The sequence below is a fragment of the Xiphias gladius genome, chromosome 11, assembly GCF_016859285.1.
Source record: "Xiphias gladius isolate SHS-SW01 ecotype Sanya breed wild chromosome 11, ASM1685928v1, whole genome shotgun sequence".
Taxonomy (NCBI): domain Eukaryota; kingdom Metazoa; phylum Chordata; class Actinopteri; order Istiophoriformes; family Xiphiidae; genus Xiphias; species Xiphias gladius.
In genome coordinates, this window is record NC_053410.1 from 2,893,059 (window position 1) to 2,913,755 (window position 20,697).

A 20,697-nucleotide genomic window follows, 5' to 3' on the forward strand; every position below is an offset into this window, starting at 1 on the left:
TTCACTTGTGCATCTCTAAGCCAGCGTGCTGCAGTCGCTTTCACCTTTGATTTGCTCTGACACCCTCCCTCTCTCCGTGACTCTCTCTAAATGTATCCCTGTCACAGCGCTGTTTGTTTTGGTTGACTCACTCCAAAATGGTGTGCCGCGTAGAGGGCCATTTGTTTGCCGATTTGATTTCGAACGAGCAATTTCTCCCAGGGGGTGAATCGTAATGCCCTTAGGTTGTAGCAGGTGTGTGTGGGTGGGTGGGTGGGTGGGGGTGTGTGTGTGTGTGTGTGTGTGTGTATGTGTGTGTACCGTATGTTCTGTTCAAAGTCACAAATGCTAAGAGTCAGAAATAATGGGGCCATTAGGTAAAGCAGGTGTTTTGCTTTTTTGTGTGTGTATAACCTTATGTGTCTGTGCTCATATTGTCACTTTCTCTCATACTAGATTTGTGTGTCAGAAAAGTAGTCAGTTTCATTTTTCATTTGTCTAACCTCCTCCGCTATTTGATTGCACACAAACAAATAGTGCCTCACAATATTTTTCTTCCCACATCAACCATAACCAGATCTCAGCTGCCTGCATCTTGTAGACAAATAGAAGAACTTTGACACACAAGAGCGCAAACTCTTACACGCTGAATATCCTTTCATACCTGATTTCCCGTACAATAAAATATAATACTTTCTTGATGCCTTACTTTGAGAAATATGAACATGCTACAAACCCCCACCAATCTTCCCACCTCTTTACTTTATTTGGTCCTCCCAAAATAGGGAGGACTAGAGGACTGACACATTTCAGGTTATCTTTGACTCTCCCTCACTGCTCCGACATCCTGTATCTTACTTCTGACTGCTATAATCACGGAAAACGTGTGTGCCAGAATTGCATATTGTGTCTCTTTGACAACCTGCAAACACGTGTTGCCAGCGACGGTCTCAGGTCAGTTAGCTGCGGCATAACTGCGTACGTAACTGGGTTTTCAATTTGATGATTTAGATGTTTACTTTCGGTTTTATATGTTTTGAAAACATAAACCCACCTTTGGCTCGTCCTCAAGGCGCCCACCCCGCTTTTGGAACCACTGGTCTAAACACCAGCAGCTGAACACAAACTTTTCCTAAATTAAATGGTCAAAAATTGCCCAAATTTCAGCAAGTCCACCAACCGAGACAACCCTCGGCATCATGGTAACAATAACAAACACACAGTGAAGGCTGTGGAACGGTCACGGTTTGGTTAGAGGTAGTCACATACACATGGTTAGGTTTGGGAAAAGATTATGGTTTGGATTAACATAAGTGTTTCCTGAAGTTTAGAGGACCTTCGTCATCATGGTTTCACAAGAGGCACGAGGTTAAGGTAGGATGGTCATGTATAAGTCGGTTTCACACGAACAGACGACCCTTTTTACAGGGGGGGGGCGGTTTTTATTGAAATCAGGAACTGACTGATCAGAGAGATTAATTTAAAAAAAACAACAGTCTTCACCAGATATTTAATGCCAGCTTTAGGTGCTTAGGTTGGTACCAAGAAACTATCCAGAGTCAATACCCAGCTTTATTGGTATTATAGATATTTTTTAAAATCTGTCGCTTGTTACATTTTCTCTCATTTCTGACGATGAATGGTCCAACTTTTTCCTTGTCTTCTTTTGGAGTTTCTGTTCTTCTTTTCCCCAGAAAATTAATCTTTTCTTTCTAATCTTTTTCTTTTCCTTTTTTTTGGTTGTAAACATTACAGAAAAAACACAAATTCATTAAATTTGTTTTTGTTTGTGTGTTGTTGTTTTTCAGCTACATGTCATTTCAATTTACACTGAGTTTGTCATTAACAGTAGCAGTAGTTGCCGAGATATATTTCTCTGGATGTCGTGTTGTGCTGTGTCGGACGGCCTGTCCACATTTGTCAGCAGAGTAAAAAACGATGGTTAAATAGCTGCAGTCAATGGATGCTGTGTCCACATGGCTACAGTGAAAGTGTGAACAGTAACAGCTGTTGTACAGACAGGTAGCTCAGATACTTAAACATTAATTCTCCACTTTTTTTCTTCCTGTTTTACCTCCTATTGCATTGCCTGACTGTGTGCGCAATTTCGCTTTAATTCGACTCCTCTCCATATGTAGAGAACTCCACTAATTGAATTTTAATTTGCATCATTTAGCCTGTACTTGACTGCGGAGAGTGTGTGTCTGTGCGTGTTTGTCATTTTGAATGTTGGAAAAGAGATTTTGGTACTTTATGTAGTTTTCTTTTTTAATAACTGTACAGTGCCATTTTTACGCTCTCAAGAATCTTAACAGTTGAAACACCTACACGTTGCAAAAATAAATTTACACAAAAACACACACAAAAGCAGAACCAATATCACTGTGACCTTTAATCTCCAATATTCTCAGGCAGAACAGAATACTAGTCACTTAGTGTGTGTGTGTGTGTGTGTGTTTGCTTGCTTGCTTGCTTGCTTGCTTGCTTGCTGGTGTAGCTGAGTCAGGGTGTGTTTTAAGTGATGAGGTAGTCCAGTCCTGTGTGGCCCTTATCTTGTCCCCAGTAGGCTGTTGTAAGCTGCTTAAGTGTCCATCCCCTTTTTGTTGCAGCTCTGTGTCCAGGACTTTACTGTCCCCCTTGAGAGAAAATAGCTTACCCCCCCCCCAACATTTATCCTCTTCCAGACCTGCTTATCCCTCTTCTCTTTGGCTCTTCTTGTTGGATTTAACACATACATGAATGTGAAAAGCTATATTTGGCAACTATCAGCCTCAGGATCTAGCTAGCTTGCCAGCTACATAGCTAGCTTTGTTCTCGCTTTAGTCATCTTTGTTTTTTTTTTTTTTTTTTTTTTAATTTGGCAAGTGTGTTATTGTTTTATAGATGGACTAAAAGCTGCATTATTAGCTTAACTAGTCAGCTTGTCAGCTCATTGGCTAGTTAAAGTACATTACTAGCTAGTGGGCTAGCAGGAATGTTGAGAACACAAAATTAAACCATCATTATGGTGGATCTTGCATCAGTTTAGGAAGAATTTGCCGATTGCAACGTGATTTTTTTTCTTTTTTTCGTTTTGTTCCCAGTTGTCACAACAAAGCGTCGTGAGTTTGCTACTGATTTGCACCTTTTAACAGGCCTCCTCTCCATCTCCATGGCAGTGGCAGCTGAGGCTCATGGGTATTTAAGTATTTAGTCAATGGCAATACCAAACTGGGATTTCTCAGACGTGAAATTGAACTGATTGAAACCGATTACCATAACAGAAACCTAAAGCATCATCGCATTCTTCTGTATTGTGGGAAAATTAAGGATATCGTCAAAAGAAAACTCTGAAATTGGATTTTTCACTGGGGAAAAGTACTTATGGAAGCAGTAGTTTTTCCAGGTCGTAAATGTATTTTGCCAGAGAAAAACTGCATGAAACAGCAGAAGTTTGAGAGGATGGCTCCCTTCACTTTGGCTTCTACAGTGTCTGACTCGACAGAGTCCTTGTTTGATAAGTAATGCGTACTGTGCAAAGTTGATGCAGTGCCGCATTAGGCCGTCTTGATGGTTAAACCTTCCAGAGATAAAGTGATGAGATGTAGGCAAGCGGAGTGGGCCAGGTTCACGCCTCCTGAATCAAGTAGTGTCCACCCTGCTGATATTCTTAAACAATACTGGATCATCATTATCAGTAGGCAAACATGATGTCTAAGCTCCTCTGGGGGAGGCAGAGCTGATTATTTTTTAGTATTTGGAAATATGACTATACAGCTTAAAGGAAAAAAATGTTTAGTGATTAAAATACATGATAGAAGTGTTTTTTGGCTCCGAAGAGGACCCTGGGCAATTTATGACATTAAATTTATCAAAATAAATCTTCTTGTGCTGAAATAGGCTTTGTCCTCAATGTGCTCCTTCGTGGCACTGGGAGCGACTCCAAAGCTTTCAAAGTCAGAGTCCTCTCGAGATGCTGCTCCCTTCTCTGGATCCCAAACTGTTCGTTTAATAAGCCTCTTTCATCCTGCCTTAAGCTTCACTTATTCAGTGAAGGACTTTCTTTCTTTTCCCTTTCTTTCTTTTTTCTTTCTTCCTTCCATCAATCCATCCATCCATCCATCCATCCATCCATCCGTCCAGTGTGTGCATGGAGGGGGATTAAGGCGTACCTTGCAGAATCTCTCACTCAGCATATTTATAAAACCTTATTTTGAAATTCTTATCGTCTTTCTTATCGTCAACAATGCCATGCAAAGACCAAAGGTCAACAATGTGTGAGCCTGCCTGTCAGTACGTCCTGACTTCCCATCCCTGGCTGTGAATATGAACCAATGGGCTTCAGTCTTTAATAATGTCCCAATTTAAAAAGGTCTAATTTGATTTTATTTTCCTAAAACAGCTGCACGCTGTAGTTTTTCAAATGTTACTCAATCAGGAGGAAATAGTGCATTTGTTGGGGACTATTTTCAGCTGTAGATTAATACGTTTTTGATTCTTATAGTGAGTGTTTACGGTATTTACAGGTTCAAGTTAATGAAGCCACATGTCACCAAGTGTTGAAAGTGTAGCTCAGTGATATGGTTTCTAATTTTTGGACAAAAATAGAGCTCTATGGCACAGAGGAATAAGACATCTGGGTCTGAATAATCACACAATACTGGATACCTTAATGTTGATTTGGTGTTCTAATGGGATTTGTTGACAATTTGAAAAATATACAAAACCACCAAGATTATCCTTTAATCTAAACCTATTGAAAATGAACACAGAGGCAAACATTACAGTTAGTGTCTGCTGTGAACTTGCACCGCTTCGCTTTGACCAAATGTATTTGCTGTTGTAGAAATTCCTTCTGCTCACATTGGGTACGTTCACCTTTTCCTCTATTTCTAAATACTGAAAGTAATATAACTGAGTAAACCATGGATGTTTAAAAAACGTCTCTCATACAAAGAAATGAAAATGAGCTGAGTAAGATAATGACTTCAACCTTAGTTGGAAGAGTATGTGTATTTTATCTGCCATCGTTGTCATATTCAGTCAGTGTTTCTGTATCAACGCGGCACATTACTGGGCGCTGCTCTTAGCCGTTTTTTGGAACATATTTGTCTAGAACTCGACTCGTCCGCTACTACTAGAGGAAAAGCTTCTTAGGGTTTCCTTTTTGTTTTAGTGTTGTTGTAAACTCTGTGAGGCTGCTGTGGTTTAAGACCTCGTCCTTGGCCAGGGTTTATAGAGAAATGAAATATTCAGCATCCAGCGCTACTCTGTGACCTGCTGCGGCGCTAGAAAGGAATTCACAAACACCCTGGCTGCAAACCTTACCTGCCACTTATTCCTAAATTTTCCTTTGTTATTCGTTTCCTGTATGTTCTTTTTTTTATGCTCTCTCTGCTGTCTCCTCTGCACCCCCCCTCCCCGTTACATTGTGAAACAGTGTTTGGACTGTGAGGTGCTTTGGATGATTTATTGTCCATATTTAGTAAAGCTTGTCAAAGACCTGCATATGGGTTTAATAACCAGTGACTTTTCTTTTTTCTACATTGCCACGATACAGATTTTTTTTGTCAAGCTTTGTTGCCCTGTTTTTGAACTGTTCCAGATGAAAATTGTATAGAGCCACTCGCATTCACACACACAATGAGGTACGATTTATACCATTCCCTCACAGGGACACGTTAAAAGCCGTGACATTATAATAACAATTACGTTGGGTTTTACTCAGAACATTTTTAACATTTCTTTCCCCATTCAGCTCACAGTTGAAGTTTAATAAGTCTGGTTTTTGTTCTCTGATGCCAGGCCATAATTTTCCTATCTGGTCTGAACTACCTCAGGTACGTGTCATCCATCTTGACACTTAAATAGCCTCAAAAGCAGTCACATTATTCCTTGATGATAACTGAAAAAAGCCTGTAGCCCAAATGTATTTCTTTAATTACATTTGCTGGGTGTTAGAATTTGCATTATCCTTAAGAGCCCTTTGAAACCCACGCAAATCCTGTTATGTGTTTTGAAAAATTCATTACTACTTACAAAATCAATTGTTTTTTGTTTTTACCTAATTGTGTTTTGGTGGATTTTACTGCTCATTAGAGACTTCCCGTTAACCTAAAGGTCACAACTTTCAACCACAGCCAATTAATGTCCATCAGCAGATTTGCACCTTTTTAAATGATAGTCAGCCTCTATCTGGTCACAGCGAATAACAGAGACATAGCTGAAATGTCAAAATGAAATGCAAATGAGAAGCCGAGTAGATTCTTGTCTGACAACAGTGACTGGCAGGGGCCTGATCTTTTTTTTTTTTTTTCCCACAACGCTCTCTTCTATTGTTTTATTTTGAAAAATATGTCCATAATGAGAGCATTTGTTGTATTTAAACTGAAATCTCATGGTGTTTTTCCCTTGCGTATGTCAAGTATGTTCCCTATTTTGTTGTCCACTCTCCAGCACTGATTGATCTGATTCCAGAGAGAGAAATCAACATCTGAACGAGAGGGGAATACAAAGCAAACATCAGAGTTGCATTACTGCTCTAAAAATCTCTTATTCAATATTCAGCCTCTATAGTATTGAACCTCATAGCTTCTCCACAACAAGGCTAAATATACTACTTTTGTTGAGTGTTTTGGAACATCTTGAGCAAATGGATCAACATTAGAGAAGTGGACCTTGCTGCGGGGGTGGCTCTAGGAGGTTATCTAGACGCTGTTCGGTTTCTGATACACTTGTTTGCCATTACCGAGTGTCCATTGGAATCCATGGTTACTGCTACGAATCCAAGTTCAATACAGCTGCCATCCTCCACGCAGGAGCGGCTTGAGACTTTTCAGTGCCACCGCTCAGGCATGCGGGGGGTGATTTGTTTGATAGTCAAAAGGTGGATTTCTTTGGTGGGCTTTTCCTTTAAGACCTCGGCCTCCGGTTGATCGAAAACTTCTCATGTTGTTGAGAAAATTAAACTGGTGCGCCCGTGATGTTCTCGCAGATGTGCACGAAATCTGTTTTTGAACAGCTTTTTTTACCAAGCGTCTATAAGCCGTTCTATTCTATCTCTCACACCAGAGTTCAGAGTGTTCTCTCTGATAATTGTTTGTGCCCGAGTGTGCGAGTCTGTATGTGTGCGTGGGCCCCTGGGAAAAAAGAGAGCAGCTACGGCTAGACAGGGCTGTCATGGGAAATCACCTCGCAAAGGGTGGGGGTGAGACAATACCTGCAGCAAGGGCCCACCTGACACACGCACAACCACACACACACACACACACACACACACACACACACACTATTCGAAAAATCTCTTTGTAAAACCTCAGCCCGTTTTGAATGCTAATGCCTTTATTCTTTCTCTCTCCTATTCCTTTTTCTCTTTCCGCCTTTGTCTCTTTTCTCGTGTCGTTCCAGATGTGACTCAGAGAACCGTTACCTTGGTAACCCTCTCAGAGGAACGTGCTATTGTAAGTATCCTGCCTCCCGCCACTACAGCTGAGTCTCCCTCGCCTCCCTGGCGCGCACACAAACACACACACACACATTGTGTCAATCTGTGTCCCGTGTTTATCATTTGTTTTATCATTGTTCCCAGGAGGGCAGGTACCCAGGAAGCGGCCACTGACCCTGCTAGTGCTCCTGAGTCTACGTCACGTCCGCGAGCGTGACGTAGACTCATACAAAGTGATTTCGATCGCCTGATTTGAACTTGGGCTGCATGGGCTACAAAAATCAGGAGCTGGAACGTGTGTTTCAAGTGATTCTCCAGCCCAAATCTATCGTTTGAATATCAAACAAGCAGCCGTTGTAGACGTAAGAGGTTGCTGTAAAAAAACACAGCTTTCAGTCGCAGCTTGGGGGCTTCAAGGAGGGTATGACACAAAAGCAGGGCACTTGGCTTGTATTTTGGTGAAACCACAACTGTTTGGAACATGCTTAGAAGACCTCAGCATACAGATGGACTGAGTGTACAAACAAAAATATTAATACACACCCTTTGTATTTGATTTCTGATTTCAGGGGGTCTCAGAGGTCTAATATGTACCTTATTGTAGCTTTTTCATTCTGTGCCTGTACCGTTTTCTTCGTTATAAAAAAAAAGGTTCTTTGGGACAATAACTTACAGTAAATTAGTGAACTGATATCGGTCATCTGGACAGTTCATACAGTTTTACAGGTCAGGCAGTGACAGGGTCAGCCTACATGCTGCCTCAGCCTGACTCCTCCGTCTGGAGGCAGAGTAAAGGTGGCGGGATACTTTACAGTAGTTCCCGATCTATGGAGAAGCGTAGGAAACCACCGAGCGACCCAGGAACAGTTAACAGAACCAGAGCTGTTGGCTTTGTGCTGTAGTGAGTTCAGCTAGCTGTGAAAGAATGCGGAGTTGTGTTGCAGCTCATTTAAACACGTGGAATTGCTCATCCAACCTGACATCAAACTCCTGTAAAACAACCCAATATGATCACTTTGCAAAAATGACACCAAACATTTTCTGATCTGAAACCTCCATCGTTAGGTTTTAGGTCAATTTAAGCTGCTAAACTACTTGGTTAAGATTAGGGGGAGAATGTGGTCATGGTCCAAAGTAATAAATATCCACGGTACGTAGGAGACAGGATGACAACCATATTCTCCTGTGTGAAAGTCATATTCCTTGTAAAGTACACCCCACCAGCCGCCTCGACCTCCTTTCTAAGAGGTCCTGCTGCACTATAGCAATGTCATCCTACGTCTGTCCTCGCCTCTCAGAGAGGAAACGGATAGTGTGACCAGTGAAAAGGTTGCATGGCGGGGAAAACGTGCACGTTGTCTTTTTAGGCCTACAAACGGCCAATGGTGTCATTATTCTGTTGAGGACAGGATCATCGTTACCATTCAAGTCTAAGATAGTAAAACAGTTGAAACTGAAATACATGCAGATAGGTGAAGCCAATATTCAAATTTCAAGAGATGATGTGAAAAAAACAAAAACAATTTTTTGTTGCAGCTGGTTAAGGAGAATTTCCTACTTTAGAAGGGGAGATGGATAAAGGGAGCGAAAGGGAAAGTTTTCCTGTCTAGGACTTTGCTTTCCTGTTTCCAGATGTGAGCAGGGATCACAGTGACTCAGCTCATTTGCAACAAATTGCTGGATTTCCTTTTAAAGGGCAGACAAAGGAGGAAGGTTGTAATCAAAACAGATGTTTTTTGGCACACAAGCACATCTTCATCCGCTCAGCATCTCCCTCACACGTACACTCGTACACAAATACATACACCCATTCAGTCTGTGAACTGCCAGCATTGGTTTTAATATTATAACGCAGCAAAATAAAGTTCAAGTCCTGTCAATGTCAATACCCCTCTAGCTTGAGTCGGTCTATCATTGTTTCAGTGAAGGAGGCTCGAAAGGATACAGCAATCAGAGGAGTCATGCCACAGATTGCACTGGTCACCTCAAATATGCCTTTGATCACAAGAATAACCCCTGTTCAAGAATGTGATCACCTCCTTGCTGCACTAGAAAGGTGAACCCGTTTTTATCTTAAAATGCCGTTTGTATTCCTTTCAGGGCACAGAGTCGGAAAGTTACTTCAGAGTAATCTGCCCTTTTAAGGAGCAGCAGCGGTCAGTTAAAGAAATCATATCTGGTTTTTCTAATGGTCTGCAGCAATCCAGCTAACACTTGAGAACATACAGTGAGCAACTTCCTGTAAAGGCCTAAAACGAAAGCTTTGAGCTTAAAGTGAGCTGTGCTTCCCTGTAGGACAGCAAGTTTTTCTTTTACAGTTGATGGATGGTGTGGTTTTACCCTGTCTGCTGGCTTCAGGACTGAGGTCTGAGGGCACTAGAGGGCACCAATGCAATGCCCTTGCCCAGTATTGTGAAGGGCTTTATATAATGCACATGCCATACAGTCAGATATAAAAAAAAAAAACCACAGAAGCAAATGGTTTAATGGCTTTTAAAGTCTGTGGGGGCGCTGCTCCTTGATATTACTATGGCTGCAGCTGAAGTGGTGTGTTTTTTCAGATGTATTTGACTACATTATGTTCTGTCATTAAAGTGACATTATCTTCTCTGCTGTCAATGAAATGGGGTCAGCGTTGTTTGAATAGGAGCAAGCACACTCAGACGTGCACACAACAGCCTCTCTGGCACACATACAGAGGATGAATGTGTGTGAAATACTGATTTAAAAGCCATCCATTTCCTTGTACTTGGAGGAAAGCAGCCACAATTGCAGTTGAGGTCAATATTAGCCTTAAATGTCATTGGAAGGAAGGTGCTGATTAAAAAGGGGGAAAAAAAAAAAAGCTCTATTTCTATCGGGCTAAATTAAATGCAGAGTGTATGTGAGGCTGCACTGTCCTTGCTGGAGATTCTGACAGATTTACTGTAGAAGTTTAAGTAATCCGAACCAACTGTGGATTTCTTTTGATGTGAAGAGGTGGTTAAAAGTTATGAGACAGCTGACGGCAGAGAGTGTGACTGGAATGTGAGGAGAGAGTTGTCAGTATTAGCCCATATGGATAGTCCAAGATGGTCCATCAAAATACCATGTAGTTGTTTACAAAGTACATAAATGGGGAAATAAAAAAGTCCCTCTGAGTGTGTGTTTGAGACAACCACTTAGTACTATTTTAGTGGTCACAGCCTCCATATTTCAAGACAGAATACGTTATAACAAAATAACACAGCTGTCTCATTCCAAGTCCTAAGTCTCCTTTGAAGCCCAACAAAAAATTCTGCTTTACCAATGATTTTTGTCTGTTTTTTGTATTCTTTTCACTCTTACAGTGGGAAATACTGGACATGTTTATGGTTGACCTGCAGAGCAACTCGTAGATATAGGCAACATGCTACCAGGGGTTGCAAGCTTTGCCTTGCTTCAAAGTGCCACAGGCCAGTAAAGCCAACAACTGCTTTAGGTGCAGGAGGTTTGCAGGGTCAGCCCACAAACCTGTAGTCCTGTGTAGGGTACACCTTCATGGGCTGCTTATTTTGAAGGATGTAGCTACATGTCTGTCTCCCCAGGGACGGCAACTTGTGATGATGGTATGTTGAATGCTCTGCAGATTGTCTCAGGTGGGGAGGAGGTGCTGACTCAATGAACTAAACTTCAGTCCTCTGAAGGCCACAGGTTCTAGGAGATGGAACCTGAAGTAACAAAGCCATATTCCGTGTACATGGTCTGAGAGTGTAAAAGTAATATTTCAGAGTGCAGTAGGCTAGATTTATTCCATCCGTGTGGGAGCATCTGACTGCTTGTCCGCTTCAGAGAGCAGCAACCCTGACACCAAACACACGCAGGGCACCAAAAGTCCAGGAATAGCTGTTAAGCACTTGCCACAAACTCCTTAGTGGTGAATAGAAAACCATTACCCAAACCAAACAACCACTCAAGGTTGAACAGCTGAATATCATAAGTCCAGCCCCTTTGACATCTGCTCTGAATCAAACATGTTTAGTAGTCTACTCCTCTCCCTGTCTGTCCGTCTGTCTCTCTTTCTCCTATCCATTTGAGTAGAGGTGTTATTTCAAAGTCAGATGTGAGCAGACTCATTGAACTCATTGAACTATTGCAGGTAGTCATAAGCCTGGGATGTTTGGGAACGAGGGGTCACATGCTAGGGCGGGCAGAAACGTGGCTCCATGTGTACATTGTTGTGAACAAAAACACGGAATGAAGTGACACGACACAAAATTAACACGCGTGTGGTAAAGCAGCAGTCATACGTTCATTTTTAGTGTATTGTTTTCATCAGACTGATAAATGTGAGTATGCAGTCCTTGACAGCGGTGTCCCTCGTCTCACTCGAGGACAAAGTCGTCCAGTGAGGCTTTGGTTGAGTTCACCAACCAGTCGAATGATGAAGAGCAACGTTGCTATTTAATGAGTTTGCCCCCCAGTAAGGCTAGCATTTATGAGCAGGCATCACCAGGACAACGCTTCAATAAACCACTGTCATATTCCATCACAGTCAGCCAAAAGGGACGTCTAATTACGGACGGCCACCAAGTGTCTCACCACTTCTACTGGAAAGAGCAGCAGTCATTTGAATTACCAGCTAACACCAGTCAGGCCGTAGTCAGTGCTGCTTGCTGCCCTCAGGCCTGACAGCCTCACAATCCCAATTAAAGGACAATTAGTAACAGTCAGCACCAAATAGAGAAGAAAGACTGAATAATGATGCCATATCCAACATTGGAGTCAGACCTAGCAGAGAATTGAAGAGGTTGATTTGTTGCCAAGTCCAATTTCTACTAGATATGACTAGATCTCTTGTTATAGTGGCAAAATGATATCAAAGACAAATATAAGTTAGTGAATCTTGTAGTCAGTTCAGACCTCAAAGTGGTTGCATGGCATTGATCAGCATCACTCCTGGCCTAAAGCCGTTCATTAGACCACGATCTGGCTTCAGTCCAGGATGCCTCCATATTTGCTGACAGGCAGTCTTTCTGGACGCCTGTCTAACGTGGATTAATTGGTCCTATCAGGCCAAAAAGCTTTTTTGCAATCCAATAGTTTCCCTTGACAGACCACGACTAACTGATTTTAGATCTGTGTGAGTCACTTTCTGGAAGACTTTGACACATGTTAATACAGTGTTCAACATTTTGGGAGGATGCACATACTAACAGTGTTCCAGTCCCAAACTACATATTAAATTTACACAGGTTTAAATGTAAAGTACAAGTACTATTCTTTGTAATGCAGTCCGATACAACAGTTCTGTAATTATTATTAGTACTTCTACCTTTGTGGAGTTTGTGAAGTTCACTTTTTACAGAGACTGTGTGTTGATTCTACTCTATGGTCATTGGATTTTCTTATTTTTGCAAGACCATTGTAATGTATTTGCTCTTCTATGTGTGAAAATGAGGACAAAATTTATAGATGCCTCTCAATACAGTGCAGTCCAATGCACCAGTACAAAGAATAGCAGCAAAACATACTTTACTTGTACTTATTACTATTACTTATTAAGCGCAGGTGTTAAAATTAACAGGCATAACATTAATTACATTCATAATATATATTAAATGACACATTAAAATTAATAATAAAAAATGTTTATAATCATTGGCAATTATTTTCGTAGTACGTAATAAAGATATATAAATTTAAAGGGCAGTTAAAAAGCTCAACATGTTATTTCCAAAGATTTAATACTTGTGACGTGTCACTGGCCCTGTCGTTGACAACAGGTTACAGCATCCATTTCTGTTGGTGAATGTTAACAGAAAATATGACGTGTGTGGTATTCTGGTCTAGTATTCAGCTGGTGTACAATATATGTATATTTACTGTTTCTTCCCGGAGATGTGGAGTGTTTTGATGTTTTCCCCTCATGTGTCCCGCAACTGCCTGTTTTGTACCGTCGCTCGAGAAGTTCCTCAGCCCTGGCAGGTGTGATGGATTTAACCGCGCGTTGCACCACAGAGCCCACCAGCCTGTGTTGCTTAGGTGTGGTAACCGTTTTGACCTGATGAAAATCTGAGTGGGGTCACAACATCTCCCCTTTAGATGAATTTATAGATTGGGATATATTGAGCGCGCAGGTGTTTCCATCCACACCGCCTTGAAAAATGCATTGATTTTTCATGTGTATTCTGGCATTCTGTGGGCTTTGAATTAGTAAATAGTCTCCAGTGGTGACTGTGACCATTGTGACTAGCCATCCCTCAGATCGTTGCACTGTTAAGGGATGTTGAGTTTCTAATAAATCGAGGCCACCCGACCTCATGCATACATTACCTCCAGGTTACCTCGACCTCCAGTCAGATCCGATATTGAGTCAGTGTTGTCCTTGTGTCTACTCCCCCGGTTCTAACTTGTTTCCTCGGCGAGGTGATGCTGTACCGTCTGGTCCGCGCTCCGTCAGGCAGGTGTTGCAAATGGGAAATAATGAGTTGTTAACAAGCATTAAATGAAACCTCAGCCGCAGATTCTGAGAAACTGACATTGTAGGTGAGTTCACGCTTGTTTTAGATTTTTTTATTCGAAGCAGACTGCTGGAATATCAGATTATGTTCCAGGTGAGGGCCTTCTCCTCTGTCTTCTCATTCCCCATCACAGTGTTTTGTTTAATATTGGCTGAATCAGCTCACATATTATGCTAATAAGATCACCCATCTGTGAACCTGAGAAATTGGCATGAACTATTTCTATTTCAGTTCTTCTGGGGGTCGTTAACACCTTTAGCGGTACCTTGATACGATTCATCCGGCCTGAGAATTTGAACATGTACGCGTGTAATTGAGACAGCCTAAGTGAAACTGCTGTCAGATTTCTCAGATGGGATTTGTGATTAGCTGAGATGAACTTTTAAACCTTGCTGATGCTCTTGTACCTAACAGCCAACACACAGAGGGACTGGTGCAATTTGTTTTTGTCTCGGAAGTTTTTTGTGCCGCACGCTTTGTTTAGCTATGCAGACACGTACACCACCTGTAAATACTCTCACACACAACAGATGCAGGTAGATGCAGGCAACCACCCGGACGCGCGCGCACATTCACAGACATGCGCGTACTGGATGCGTTGAGAGGTAAATACAGACATACTACTCGCATCTTGCACACACACACACACACACACACACACACACACACACACGAGTCCCTATCCGCTTCACAAAGTAAAAAACCCCCAAATGCTGTGAAGTTGTACTGACGACCCTTATGGGATAAACAACTGAGCAGCGGCAGTGCACGTCTGCCTGGGAGGGAGGAAGAGAGAGATGTTAAGAAAAAAATATTGTCTTTGATCTGATCATATCTGCTATTCGGGCTAACTTGCCATGAAGGCTGAACAAAACAAGGGTGTTTGTCAAACATAATTTGCTTTCGTCTTGGTAACGCCCTGGGATTGTACAGTTGAAAGGAAGGTGATAATTAAACCTCTCTCTCTCTCTCTCGCTCTCTCTCTCTCTCTCTCTCTCTCTCCCCGTCTCCCCCTCTCTCCCTCCAGTGCGCGACACAAAGTTTTTCTGCTCTGTAAGTTACAACGCTCTTGCAGTGTCACTATCGACTGCCGACGCTCGGTGTTAGATGGCAGCAGATTACTTGTAACAGCACTGGATGTTCTTTTTCGGGAACGCTGATGCAGTTTGACGTGTCTGACTGTCTGCCCACCATGACCACGGTCCTCTGCTGTTGTCGTCTGAGCGGCTCCTCCGTGGGGCTCAAAAGAGCCAGGAATTAGACAGCAACGCAGAGCCCGGGTACACCGGACTGCTACTGCCGCTCAGATGTAACCAATCCACATTAAATGCTGCCTTTTGTCACCGGAATAATGGAAGTTTATGAACCTCTACAACAATATAGTTTATTTGATGAAGCCTGAAAATAATGTTGGGGTTTTTACGTCTCCTCTTGTAATTATAACTGTGATGTGTAATTACAGACTCATGTCACTGGACACTACCAATCAGCAGTGGTGGACAAAGTATTCATATCGTTTGAATAGAAGTAACAATGCCCAATTGTAAAGTCGTGCATTTAATATCTCACTTAGGTGAAAGTACAGAAGTATTTTCAGCAAGATGTACCTAAAATATCTACAGTACAAAATTGAACTTAAATAAGGTTTTCAAGTTAATACCCTTAGTTATGTTCCACCGCTGCTAATCAGTTACACTAAGCAAGGTACACCGATTTTAAATTGAAGTATGAAAAAAAGGCATGTATGCTTATGACACTGATACTTTACGTTGATTGTTACTCTTAGTTTGGTTTATCTGAGTCGGTGTCCTGAGAGTAACAGAGGGATTAGCGGATCCCTAGATTTAAGCGCGTCGTCTAAAAGCGCATTGAAGCTGAAATCCACAGGTTTTATGTACATTATTGCCTGCTACGACTGTGAATGATAATCCACTTAACGCCGGAACTGCAACGCAGAGGACGGGGCACCTGGCGAGACACTGTCTTTCTGTTTAACTCCTATTACTCGTACATGGATGGTGTTATTGGTTTGTCTTTTGTAAAGTCCTTTGTAACTTGTTTTTGGAAAGTGGCACGTAGATAAAGTCATTGTTGCTATTGATATTAGTTTTAGCTACATGAAGAGCACGACTTCCATTGACCGTCATTTGTGTGGAAGGTTAATAGAAGTGGCGCAAACAATGGGGTGATTGTCTGACAGCTCCCGTCAACCGACGACTTGGAGTCTGACCATCAGTTATGTCGGTGAAGTATAACAATATAATGACTAGTCAGACTGACGGCCAAAGCTATGGAAAAAGGGCCCAGAGTGGGAAAACATCAACTTTGAGCGTTGCATACACACATACACACCCCCCCACACACACAAGATTCACTTAAAAATTACGCTCTCCCGCAGTTATCCTCTCGCGGCCGCATGAAACACACTTCCATCTGTGTTTTCCCTCCTCCCACCCCATCGGACGGGCAGACAAGGTGACCCCCGCGTGGCTCCTGCTGCCCGTCCAGATGTTGAATCGCCGCGATTCTCCCCACACGTTAGCCATTGCCTCGCCGTCAAAGAGCTGCTTCCAGACACTCAATAGGAGCTGCTCTCAGAAATGATTAAATCTCTGGGAGAACATGATTATTCAGACTCTCACTCATGTTCTATTGATCGGGCCGTTTGCTTGTCTAAGAAACTGGTACTGTCAGTGAATGCACCCGTGTTCGTATTCATAAAACATTTGTGTGTGTGCTTTCAAACACATATGGACCTTGTTTATTTTGTCACTGATTGAGATCTTTGACCAGAACTCCACCACTGTAGCCATATTCATCTAATTGAATATCGACTCACGGCCAGCGTCTCCCATGTTTTAGCTTTAATAAATCTGTCTGCGTTTGAGGGCAATGTCAATGAAAGGACCAGAAATGGAGTTTTTATTCTAAACGGCATTCGGGAAGGGAAAACGAGCGGGCTCAGAGGCAGGCCAAATCCACCCCAAGTCCAATCGAACCCCAAGAAGAACTGCGTTATTATTGAAACAGGTCATCAAGAAGAACATGAACTGGTGGAAGCTTTTCATTAAAATGAAGCAGTAATACATTGCTGAATAATTCTAGCCAGTGTAGATTTGTGGCTGGGTTTGTTTCAGCATTTTTTGTCTTTTTTATTTTTCATTTCTCTTTTTCTGTGTTTGTCTCTTTCTCCAATGCCCAGACAACCTGTTGATCGATTACCAGTTCACCTTCAGTTTGCTTCAGGAGGACGACCGCTACTACACCGCTATCAACTTCATGGCTACACCTGAGCAGGTGACGCACGCACTCAAACAAACGCGCAGGAGCACTGATTGATAAGTCAGCTTCTGCTCTTCTTTGTGAGGTTGGATTTGTGGAGATTTTCTAAGTTATAGAGACTTTTAAGATATTTTTGCGCTTATTGTATAGTGGACAGAAAAGACAGACAGAAGCCAAGGACAGAGATATGATGATGATGACGACGATGTGACAGAGGTCTGTGGCAGAACTTGAACACGGAGCATTGATACGCAACATAGACCCTTTGATAAAGAGGATGTCCGAAAGTCAGTTTATAAAAGAAGCTATAGATCATTTTTTCTCTAAATGAAGGAATCTGCTGTCAGACTGTGAGAGGCTTCTAAATTTTTTAGTCCTGTCCGACCTGTTTTCTTCCTTCTCAGCGCCTACAGGTGCGTTCAGATACAACTCAAAGTGGGAATTTCAAGGCAACTTTGAAAGTGAATCAATGGAACGATGCAAAATGAGGCCAAGAGATTCAGATCTGCCCTAGGTGACACAAGTTGGGGCGGAGACGAGCCGGCTCCAGTTAAAAATGTTTTAATAAAGAATTTTCTCGTTGTGCATCATGAAAGTACACAAGAAAGTGTAAAAGGTCAGCAGGACCTGAAGGAAAGCAAGTAAAGCAACTGTATATCATTTGAGGAAGATGTCCAACAACAACAGGGACTGCAAAATCGCCCCGGTAGTCAATAAATAAACCAAGAAATGAAAGTGACAAGGATTTGCTTCGCGCTGCGTCTGAATGCATCTCAAGCACTTTATTCATTTGCTTTCCCTGCACTGTTCCGCTTCCACCTACTGTAGATCAAAATCAGTCTTCGCTTTTTATGTCCAGCCAAGTAACTCAACCTTGCATGTGTTTCTTTTTCTCTCTCTGTGCAGGCCAACAAAAATCTTGACATGTCCATCAATGCCTCCAACAACTTCAACCTCAACATCACTTGGTCCTTAAGCTCAACAGGTAGAGAACACAATCATGTATTTATACTTGTCTTGAAAAAAAATCCCTTTTGGTTGAAAGAATTTGAAACTGAGGGACTGCGTATAAAAATGGCTGTAATTCCTAAACGGTTGGTGTGATGTTTTTGTTAAACCCCTTGAATTAAAGCTGAAAGTCCCACGCTTCGACCACATCCTGATGGCTTCGTTTCAAAGCCCTAATAGTCTCATTGAGATTGTGTACAAAAAAATAAACATTTACAGTTTAAGCAGAGAGAGACAGACAAATAATTCAGACATACATTACACATTTTCACCTTCAAGAATATGCAGTTTATTATCCCATATGTCAAAGAAAAGCAGCACATTATCAAAACTGAGAATATCAAACTATGTAATGCTAGGCATTTTGCTTGAAATAGCTTTTAACAGTTAATTGATCAAATATTTGCCATTGATATTATGTTCTTGAAGTAACTGTTTAATTGAATGATCATCTCAGCTCTAATCCCCCTGAGGTTTGACACTCACACCGGTCGCACTGTGTAACGTCGTGATGTCCGTAGCGCACTATAGACACGCTACAGACAAGTAGTCAGCGTCAGCAGTGGTGCGCCTCTCTGTAGAGCGAATGGGACAAAACTGGTACTTGGAATAATTGGATCTCAGTCATGTGCTGACGCTGAGAAATGCGACAGTCACATCCCTTTGTGTCCCCGGGACGCCACGGGCGCGTGAGTTCACATAGAAAGCCGCAGATGCTTTGAGGTGTGTTGCCACCTTCAGGCTGATCTGATCAGCTGGAATAAGTGGAAACACCTGCGGGCGTCCGCAGGACCTTCGGTAGTTAAAATAAAGGATGCACCAAAAGTTGGAAAACGGTGCTTCCTCCTTCATTAAATAACTTCAGATCTGAATTAGACGACGAGCAAAACTTGCTGTATTTACACGTTACGTTTAGAATTCTATTGTGTGTAGCTAAAAACGGGTAAAAGCAACCAGGAAAGAAATAGAGAGTGAGCTCTTGCACAAAACGTAATTTGATTTGAATTTTGATACAGTGGTTGACTGATTAGTCCGTCTCGGAGGCTCTGTCATTAGCTGTATGTGTGTAAAGATGTCCCACAGTCAGTATCTTTCACTGGTGGCCCGAGTCACCTTAGGTAAAATGGTCAGCTCCACTTTCCGCTCACGTCCTGGGGATTCTCCCTCCTGACAAAACACAACAGAGGCTGTTTTGAATTTTGGCATTTGGGCATTTTATGCATTTTCCCTCCTGATTTCAATTAAGATAAAAGCACTCTGCTTTCACACTTAGTGTCTTGGGGCCCAGAGCCTCTTCGGTTTGGAGCTCTGTGTGTGTGTGTGTGTGTGTGTGTGTGTGTGTGTGTGGGTGCGGGGTTGGGGGGGGCGGAAGCCCACTGTAATTGTGGGATCAGACAGCTTTGTTGGGGGCAAAAAATGCTGGATCCCACGAGTTTAAGTAGCTGTTTTAGGGTTAAGACTTGGTATTAGGTATCAGGTCAGAATTAGGTTTGGGTTAAGGGTTGGGGTTAGGCATTCAGTTGTGATGGCAAAGTTTAGGGTAAGGGGCTAGAGAATGCATTATGCAAAGGAAGAGTCCCCAAAAATATCTAAAAACAAGGATGTGTGTGCGCGTGTGATTTGTGATTCTGTGTGTGAAAGTGTTCAGCCTATTACAGAGTGTTTAATGGCCCTGATAAAGCAGGAGGTGGAAATATTTTATTCACAATGTCAGAAAAGCTCAGCCACGAACACAGAACTGCTGATAATGCTCCGAGGGATACTGAAATCAGACCACTTCAGCGCTGAGAGACATTTACAAGCTCGCTCTGAATTACTGCGAGGTGTCATGAAAATACTTTTGCCGCTGAATGTTAATTCGCCTGCTTCAGATGGAAGGCATGCCTTGCCGTTTTAAAATCTAGACTGTTTTCGCTCGACCCGCTCACTTCCCACCTTCTGCGTAAAAATGTCTTTACAGAGATGTTCACACTAACAGAAAACAACTTGGCAGATGAGTCAATCTGTAAAAATCTCATTGTGCCGGTCTCATGTGGCTGCCTCTGGATTGGAAAAGTTATTTTTGCTGCTCTTCTGTTAACTTCACTATATGTGTGATATAGTCAACCTTCTGGAAATTCAGTTGAAACACACACCAAAAGAATTGATGTTGATACATGCTTTCTGCCTAAAGATAGACTGTTGATATCAGCCCAAAAATGGCCTGATTCAACAAAGGAGGGGCACTGGGAATCAAATTGAGCATCAGACCCCAAGAATTGGTCCAATTTAGTGTGATGCACTGGAAGACTATTCATTTGGTGCCAAGGTCTCCTCACAAGGCCCCGACAGGATCCTGACGCTACAAAGACTGGCCTGTAAAAATGTTTGTATCTTTCTCGCCTGTTTTGACATTTCCAACACACTTTCCTCCTCCCGATCAGCTTTGCTTGTTGCGATAGACCGCCAGCGGTAATCGGTGAGGCTTGACTGTTTGGTTTGGCCATGTCTCTGAGGACCCCGATCACCAATTCTGCCATAGTT

General features: G+C 42.3%; 1 protein-coding gene across 1 annotated transcript in view; it reads left to right on the forward strand.

The window, feature by feature from the left end:
- Positions 1 to 20,697, forward strand: part of atrnl1a (attractin-like 1a) — a 242,246-nt gene that overhangs the window by 105,275 nt on the left and 116,274 nt on the right. Inside the window, exons 22-24 of the mRNA XM_040139682.1 lie at positions 7,366 to 7,418; positions 17,087 to 17,181; positions 18,073 to 18,151. Of these exons, the coding sequence (XP_039995616.1) occupies positions 7,366 to 7,418; positions 17,087 to 17,181; positions 18,073 to 18,151 (227 nt within the window). The remainder of the gene's footprint in view (positions 1 to 7,365; positions 7,419 to 17,086; positions 17,182 to 18,072; positions 18,152 to 20,697) is intronic.